Source organism: Otolemur garnettii, unplaced genomic scaffold (assembly GCF_000181295.1).
Source record: "Otolemur garnettii isolate 467f Iridium unplaced genomic scaffold, OtoGar3 scaffold00050, whole genome shotgun sequence".
NCBI lineage: Eukaryota > Metazoa > Chordata > Mammalia > Primates > Galagidae > Otolemur > Otolemur garnettii.
In genome coordinates this window covers 7,533,536-7,542,021 of record NW_003852445.1, presented here as the reverse complement: position 1 = coordinate 7,542,021, position 8,486 = coordinate 7,533,536, and the positions used below count along the sequence as shown (strand labels likewise).

At 54.2% G+C, this 8,486-nt stretch overlaps 3 protein-coding genes across 3 annotated transcripts in view; 1 reads left to right on the top strand and 2 right to left on the bottom strand.

Moving 5' to 3' along the window:
* DNAJC17 (DnaJ heat shock protein family (Hsp40) member C17) overlaps nucleotides 1–6,620 on the top strand; it is a 47,062-nt gene extending 40,442 nt beyond the window's left edge. The window contains exons 10-11 of the mRNA XM_003791725.3: nucleotides 207–317; nucleotides 6,426–6,620. Coding sequence (XP_003791773.1) covers nucleotides 207–317; nucleotides 6,426–6,548 — 234 coding nt within the window. The 3' untranslated portion in view covers nucleotides 6,549–6,620. The remainder of the gene's footprint in view (nucleotides 1–206; nucleotides 318–6,425) is intronic.
* CUNH15orf62 (chromosome unknown C15orf62 homolog) lies at nucleotides 3,148–4,448 on the bottom strand. Its single transcript, XM_003791726.3, has one exon. The coding sequence runs from the start codon at nucleotides 3,738–3,740 to the stop codon at nucleotides 3,213–3,215; it is 528 nt and encodes a 175-aa protein (XP_003791774.1). The 5' UTR covers nucleotides 3,741–4,448; the 3' UTR covers nucleotides 3,148–3,212.
* A 135-nt stretch (nucleotides 6,621–6,755) lies between the features above and the next one.
* Nucleotides 6,756–8,486, bottom strand: part of GCHFR (GTP cyclohydrolase I feedback regulator) — a 4,042-nt gene continuing 2,311 nt past the window's right edge. Inside the window, exon 3 of the mRNA XM_003791724.3 lies at nucleotides 6,756–7,260. Within this exon, the coding sequence (XP_003791772.1) occupies nucleotides 7,137–7,260 (124 nt within the window). The 3' untranslated portion in view covers nucleotides 6,756–7,136. The remainder of the gene's footprint in view (nucleotides 7,261–8,486) is intronic.

Here is an 8,486-nt window from a genome sequence, read left to right as displayed (position 1 = left end):
CCCAGCTACTTGGGAGGCTGAGGCAGGAGACTCGCTTGAGCCCAGGAGTTGGAGGTTGCTGTGATCTGTGATGCCATGGCATTCTACCCAGGGGGATAGCTTGAAGCTCTGTCTCAAAAAGAATGCTGCTTCTGTCCTGTTTGTGGGGGTAGAGAGCCATGGCTGATCCAATGGATGGGCCCAGGACTGGATTCTGTATTCGGCAGGAGCTGGCTGTCCAGAATGAAGTTGGCCTGGTTGATAACCCTCTGAAGATTTCCTGGTTGGAGGGACAGCCCCAGGGCACAGCAGGCTCCAGCTATCCAGGCCTGTCCAAGGTAAGGACCCAGGCCTAACCCAGCTCTTCTGGTTTGGGCTCCTCTAGGGGCCTTTGCCTCCCAGATTCAGGTCTTTGGGCATAGATTCATCAGTCCACCCACCTGAGCAGGCAGGGCTGTGGTTTTACCTTCACCGTTTACTCTTTGAGGGCCAGAGGGACTTACCTCTTCACACTATTCTTAGACCTTGCCTTTCCTTCACATCTGGCCTCCTGTTGGGACTCTCATCCTTACCCAAGATCTTCCTGGCCTGCAGGTTGCTAGGTTCTGTATGGTGTGAAGGACTGGGAGCTTAGCTGACCTTGCACTGCAGGAAGGGGCAGGTGCTAAGGGCAGCTGATTGCTTCTCTACCTCTTCAGTGTTCCAGGTTGTGATACTGGTTGCCCCAGATGGGGCTGACTGTCAGAGGCAATATCTCCTCTTTAGAAAATAATATTGGTGTTGGCTTGGCACCCATACTTCAGTGGTTAGGGTGCCGGCCACATACACCAGGGCTGGCAGGTTCAAACCCAGCTCAGGCCTGCTAAACAACAATGACAACTGCAACAACAACAACAACCAATAGTTGGGGGTTGTGGCAGGCACCTGTAGTCCCAGCTACTTGGGAGGCTGAGGCAAGAGAATTGCTTAAGCCCAAGAATTTGAGGTTGCTGTGAGTTGTGATGCCACTGCACTCTACCAAGGGTGACATAGTAGACTCTGTCGCCAAAAAAGAAAGAAAGAAAGAAAAGAAAAGAAATAATACTGCTACCCTGATGACCCTGAGTGCTGCCTGCCCTACTTGTGGTGAAGTGTAGACCTTCCAGCTGGTGCTAGCCTTGTGCCAGCTGTTCGTCTTTGCGACTTTATGGATGCTTATGCTCAGCCCCCCCATCCTCCCACCATGGCTCTGGTGTTTTCTGGCCAGGATGTAGAGGCTGTTGCTATAGGACACACCTTTGTGGGACAGATTGCTTCCCTTTGCTGCAGTGGTCTGGGGCCTGTCTGCAACCCCTTGGCCAGTTGCTAGGCAGGAGGGAGTCCTCATTGCCCTCAGTCCTGCCACCTTACTCCCTCTGCCTCTTCACCTGCCTCCTTCCAGACCCTGAACAGGGAGGAACACACGTTGGTCTAAGCCAAACCCAGGATCTTGTTTTGGAGACCTCAACTCCTGCCCCACACTTTTAAGTCCCAGCACTTCACAGTCACAGCCCACAGGTTGTCAGAAAGAATTTTATTCATTCTCCTATATCCACAGAGGAAGGAACCTTTAAGCTCAGACCTCTAACAAGAGGAAGAAAGGGGAGGCCATTGTTTTTGGTTGGGAGGTGGTGGGTACCAAAGCTTCCCTGTCCCCCCTCTGTCGCTCTTGGAGAGGCCTTAGGACCAGTACTATGTGGGCCCACTACATGCTGCTGGAGATTTTGCTTCAAGTCTTCTGGTCAGGCCATGGGGTGGACCAGTGGTACAGCCTGTGGCCTGCACCCAGTGGACTTGGCTTGGTTGGAAGGGCCATTGTCAGGGGATTTGGGCAAGGCAGAGCTTCCCAGTCCTGGTGGAAGTCTCTGGAGACCAGCTGTGCCTTTCCATCATTTGATGTGCATTATCTGTCCAGTCCTCCTCTCTTCTAGAAAGGAAATGTGCCACTATTTTGCTGCATTTCCCAAGGGCTCCCTAGTAATTCTGATAATTCCTAAAATACCCCTTTGTAAGCTGTGTCTCTGCCTTTGGCTGGTATTCCCTAGAGCTGCCTTCCTCTGGCACCAGGGATTGCTGCAGGCACCTGTATTGGGAGGTTGAGTTTCTCGTGGCCTGACTCCTCTTCTGCTAATGGTTTATTTGGCCTTTTTCTTAACTTACACTCTGTATCTCTACCTACCTTTCTTACTACTACACTCGCTTCTCCCTTCCCTCCCAGCTCTTGAGTGTCTCCCCCTTTCCTGCCGGTGGCTCCAAGCTGTGGTCTAGCCAGCACTATCCAGCAGAACTTTGTCAATGATGGCATTGTCTATTCTAGTGTGGCAGCCATTAGTTATGTGGGGCCCCTGGACATTTGAAACTGAAGAAGTTAGTGTTTAATTTCAGTTTCAATTTAAATAGCCTCATGTAGCAAGTGGCCACCAGGTTGGACAGGGTAAAGCCTGTCTCCCTTCTCCTCTCAGATCTGCCTACTTTCCTCTTTGGCCTAGGTTAGACTACTTTTGCCCAGGCTTGTCCTGTGAGCTCTCTGTTGACGGTGGCTTCCAAGGGAGTTGGTGCAGGGAACCCATCTGTTCTGCTGTCTGTGTCTTCCCACTTCCTTACTCACCCATGCTGCTCTCTGGCTCTGCTGGCCTCTGCCTGGTTCCTGTGGTTGCAGGGCGTGGTATCCCTTTCCAGGCTTAGCCAGCTTCCTTCAGGGCTCTTGCCATGAGATCCCTGCCCCCCTACCCCCACCAACATTTCCAGCTTGCATCTGTCCCTCCACTCTGGGGTAACTTGGAGAACTGTTCAGGATGCAGAGGGTAGCCAGAGCCCTGGATTCCTGTTGCTCCCATTCTTTTTTTTTTTTTTTTTTTTTTGAGATGGAGCCTCAAGCTGTCCCCCTGGGTAGAGTGCCGTGGCATCACAGCTCACAGCAACCTCCAACTCCTGGGCTCAAGCGAGTCTCCTGCCTCAGCTTCCCAAGTAGCTGGGACCACAGGTGCCCGCCACAATGCCTGGCCACTTTTTGGTTGCAGCCGTCATTGTTGTTTGGCGGGCCCGGGCTGGGGATTCGAACCCGCCACCTTAGGTGTATGTGGCTGGCGCCTTAGCCGCTTGAGCCACGGGCACCGAGCCACTCCCATTCTTTAATCCATGATTGTCCCCTCCTTTCCTGGGTCTCCAGGATTGGGCTCTTTCAGTCACCCCAGCTCTGCCTATCCTCACCCCATTCAGAAGCTGAGTTCACTGGGAAATTGTTCCCTCAGCATCTGTAGGACTTCTTCAAGAAGTGAAATCCCCAGGTCCACTTTGAAGGAGAAAAAGGGATCATTGAGGTCTGGAGCAGGTGTCCTCTGGAAGTGGGGAGTGTCCAAAAGGTCTTCCTCTGAGTACTGGTGTAGGGCATCTGCCAGAGAGAGTGCTGATGGCAGGGTGGCTGAGTAGGCAGCAGAGTAGGCGGGTGGGGGCTCCAGGATGTTGGGGCAGCTGGAGCTCTCTCGGTAAAGGCGTGGGGGCTTGGGTGGGGCCAGCAGGGTGGCCCGGGGCTGCTCGTCCCCCCACAGTGGCAGGCGCCGGCCATCTGGCCTCCCTCGCAGCTCTCGGATGACCTCTCGGTTGCTGTACTCCTCATGGTCACCACCAGCTGTGCTGGCCTGGCTAAGTACACTGCCCTGTCGCCGGAGTCGCCGTGGCCGCCCTAGGCTCAGCCGCTTGAAGAAGGAAGCATTGCGGAAGGAGCCTTTCCGCCAGGTCTCCATAGGGCCCAGGACAGCCAGCAGACAGGTGTTTAAGAGTAGCCAGTGAACATTTGGTCCCTGCTGGGGCAGTGAATGCCAAGAATCAGGGAGCCAGCCCTAGTGGGCTAGAAGCAAAGGCCTCAGTGTTTCTTTCTGCTCAGCACCTTTGGCTAAGTCTTGTATGGTGAGATGGAGGTCCCAGGAAGAGGGTGCGTTTTTGACTAGGCGAGCAGAGAGCTGGGAGTTCTGGCAGCAGGTTCCCCACAGGAACAGGAGTGGCCTGGTTACATGATAGGGCAGTGGAAAAAAACCCAAGAGAGAGAAGCGGCACTTACTGGAGCTGGAGTGACAATAGCCCTGCTGGCCGCAGAGATGGGTCTTCTTGGGTCAGGCAGGAGGCAGATAGGTCCAGTCCATGTGCCGTCTCTAGGGCAGTGTGGGGCTGTGTCCTTTCTGGTGGTAGCTCCAGACTCTGATTAGTAGCTTGGCTGTTTGTGGCGGTGGAGATGTGTTTGTGTTTTCAGCTGACTCAGTCAGGTGGGAAGCCGGGTTTCATGCTCTTAGGTAATTGCAGCATCCGCATGCAGGGATTGGGGCAGCTGTGACCAACACCCCAGGGCAATAGGGAGCTTAACATTCCACTGGGGACTCATCTGGGGGCAGCACTGCTTTATGTGTCACCACACTGCTTCCTTTCTCATTACAACCCCGGTGCCTTGGGCTGGGCAGGCCTGGCTCTGCAGCCCACAGTGTGTCTGGGTGGGAGGAGCTCAGGGTGGTGGAAATTAATTGAAAGGCAGGTGTGTGGAACCACTGTAAGGGAGGGAAGAGACCTGCTACTGGTGCAGGTGACTCAGCCCTGGGGCCTGGTGCCAGGCCCTCATTAGCAGAGCCTGCAGGAGTCGGGGGAACAGCCCCATGCTTGTTAAGAGCTTGGCTCCTCCCAGGGTAGGGCTAGGGGCAGGCCTAGGGTGACTCCAAGTCTTCTTGGCAGTGGGACAGTAAGTTCAGGAGGGGAGAAGTACCGTTCCCTTGGCCTGCCATCTGGTCTGGTTGCTCAGTTTCCTTGTCCTCCCTCATTTTACCCAGATGACGTCCTGGCAGGAAGGACATAGTGGAGGACTAGGGCCTTCCTCCTATTTTGTTATACACTGACCCTCCTTTGGGGTCCCCCTTCCATGGAAAGGGTAGGCCATGTGGGGCTGCCATGAATTGTCATCCCTGCTTTGGGCCAAGCTAAGCAGGTGGGCCTAGCTGTGAGGGAAGCAGTGGGGAGAGGGGTGGGGCTGTCAGGAGGAGCAGGGGGAATCCAGGCTGAGTAACACTTCCTGTTTCTCTACACCCCTCACTCCAAACCAGTTGGCCAGGGCTTGGCATCTCAACCTCAGCCACTCCTTTCTTATTCCCTGGGTCACTGACCACCAAATCTTCCTCCTGGCTTGTTCGATGAGGACAGCAGTGTAGTGTGCCACAGAACAGGGCTCAACAGCTTGGCCAGCTATGGACAGGCCATCACATCTCACAACCCCTGGCCTGGCTCATTTCTTTGCCTAGTCAGGTGGGGTTCAGGCCTAAGAATTTGTGGGTACCACATGATTATCACACACAGCTTCAGTGGCACTGAGGGAGGAAGTGATTTAATCCCACTGCAGACCTTATCAGGGCATGGGGTAGCAGCTCAGGGATCTGCTGGGGAGCTGCTGCTCCACACCACAGCCTTAGCCTATTGACCTATTGTTTATTATTCTTTTGATTATTAAAACATAGTACTCCTGAGTCCTTCACACTGTGCTGGCAAGATCATAAAAGATCCACGGGCTCTGCCCTCCAGGAGCTCTGTTGTGTATTTTTAGGAGGGAGGTCAGCGGCTGCACAACTGCTTCTCTCTCCTGCTGAGGTGGGGCCCCTGAGGCTGAGTGGAGGGCAGGGCTTCCTTGTGCATGCTCAGCAGGAGCCAGGCAGCTGGGAGGAGCAGTTCTGAGGCTGTCCTGGCAGGGCCTAGGGTACCCCTGTATCTCAGACAGCTTCCCTTCCTTGGCAACTTATGAGAAGTAAAAGCCATGGCATGAGGGAAGCAGTGTCAGATAAAGGGCTGAGAGGAAACAAAGGGAGAGCAGGGCCTGGCTAGGTAGAACACAAGAAGTGATTTCTACAGGACAGGTAAGCCAGGGCTGACTGGAACATGAAGGGCCTGGGTAAAGAGAGGGTGAAAAAACTGGTTGACTTGGCTCGGCGCCTGTGGCTCAAGTGGCTAAGGCGCCAGCCACATACACTCAAGGTGGTGAGTTCGAATCCAGCCCGAGCCCGCCAAACAACAGTGACGGCTGCAACCAAAAAATAGCCAGGCGTTGTGGCAGGCGCCTGTGGTCCCAGCTACTTGGGAGGCTGAGGCAGGAGACTCGCTTGAGCCCAGGAGTGGGAGATTACTGTGAGCTGAGATGCCACGGCACTCTACCCAGGGGGACAGCTTGAGGCTCCTGTCTCAAAAAAACAAAAAAAAACACAAAAAACTGGTTGACTTAGGATGGACTGAAGGGGAGCCAGCTGAGAAGCCAGCCTAAAGCCCAACAGCCTGCCTGCTCTGGGGGGACACGGATGAGTGGCATTACAGGATATGCCAGGGTCATTTGTTTCCTCTGAGTCTGGAGTCCATGGAGGCTGTGCCCTGCTGCCCCTAACCCATCCTTGTCCCCTCTCTGTCCCCAGGGCTCTGCGTTGTCAGAGAGGGACTATGAGAGTCTGGTTATGATGCGTATGCGCCAGGCTGCTGAGCGACAACAGTTGACTGCCCGGATGCAGCAGGAAGACCAGGAAGGGCAGCCCACGTAGCATCCAGCTCCAGCCCACCTGCCCCCAACTCTTTCTTTAAATATCACCAATAAAATGTTTTTTAAGAACCTACCTTTACTGCATACACACGTATAGGGTGCTGGGCTCTGTTTCATGGGGCTCCTCCCAGGCCTAGAGTCCCTTCCTGGGAGTGAGCAGACCCCCAGGGAAAGGCCTTGTGCGGTAAGAGTCAGGACACAAGCAGAGCAGAGGAGCAACCACTCATCACAGCCCTTTATTGGCTTGGACTGGCTACATAGGACCCACCCACCGAGTCCTGGCATCGTCCTCTACTGGAGTGCCAGTGCAGCAGGGCAGCCTGCCCACAGAACATGGCCTGCCATCAGCTCTCAGGTCAGGCCCGAAGCAGGAGGGCAGCTGGGAGCACTGGGGCAAGGGGCTTTCCCCTCCCCCAGTAGCCAAGGCAAGAGTTTCAGAGGCCATTGTCTACCTGCTGGGGATGGACCAAGGGCAAGGACAACCTGGGAAGATGGGGGCAAGGCAGTTAGTAAGGTGAGGGCTTAAGGAAGTGGCCCATGGCAGCCCCTCCAGAGAGGAGCACCCTGTCCACAAGTTAGTGTGAGAAGGTCACTCCTTGTGCAGGCACCACACCAGCGTCTGGCCCACCCCTGTCATGCTCAACACACGGAAGCCCTTGCGTTCCAGCTTGTCCAGGACTATGCGAGGAGGGTCATTGACGTAGTACTCACAACTGCAAAAGAGACCAGGGTGGGCCATGTGAGGAGGGGGCACACAGAGCAAGTTCCCCATACAAAGCTGGTGTCTGCTAAAAGCTGGGCCTGGGCAGGAACTCTTATCGTGGTGACTGACATTTGCTTGGTGCCAGGCTAAGGTACATTCCCTGCCCTCTCCCAGTTCCCATGAGTTTATTCTTTCCAACAACTTAGGGAGGGTATTGTTATTGTTCCCATTTATACATATAGAAAACTAAGAGGGTGGCTGGGTGTGGTGGCTCATGCCTATAGTCCTAGCACTCTGGGAGGCTGAGGTGGGTGGATTGCTTGAGCTCACAAGTTCGACACCAGCCAAAGCAAGAGTGAGACCCTGTCTCTAAAAATAGCCAGGCGTTGTGGGGCACCTGTAATCCCAGTTACGTGGGAGGCTTAGGCAAGAGAAGTGCTTGAGCCCAAGAGTTTGAAGTTGCTGTGAGCTGTGATGCTATGGCACTCTACTGAGGGTGACAAAGTGAGACTGTCTCAAAACAAAACTGAGAGGGGTTAAGTAGCTTTCCCAGTGTCATACAGAGACCCCATATTGGTCTGATGGCACCCACACCTGCCCGTAGCACTCTGCTGTCCACAAGAGTGGCCTGTGCTCCCTGGACTTGCTCCTCACCTGGGCCTCTGGGCCTCTTGCTGCCCTGGCTGTCCTGCAGTCCTGGGGCAAGAAGATTGACCCCTAATAGCTCCTAGTTCTGTGTGCCATCCCCCAGCACTGAGATGCTTGGTTTCCCTTCTTTCAGGTTTAATTGATGCTGAAGGATCATTAAGCAAAGGGCTCAAGTCCCAAGCTGGGCATCCTGAGGCAAATGCCTCCTGGCAAAGGGAAGGGGTTGGTTGGCTTCTGCCCACCATCCTTTTCCCAAGGGACTAGGATCAGCTAGCTTTTTCTTTACCCCTTTGAAGTAGACCTCACTCTGTCAACTTTTCTCAGGGCTCCTGAGTCTGTGTAGGCAGGGTTCCCCCTGCCTATAGGTAGGAGGGGGTGAGGGAACAGAAAAGGAAGCAGTGGTCACAGTTCAGACTTGGAGATGGTGTGAAGTATGCTGAGGGAAGGGGTAAGTCCCCAGGCAGCAGCAGAGCTAGAAGTCAGAGCCAAACTTCCTGTCCATTTCTAGGAGCAGAAAGTTTGTCACTCTGCCACCTCATTGAGGCAGAAGCTTTCTCTATGTGCCTGTCTTTTTTTTTTTTTTTTTTT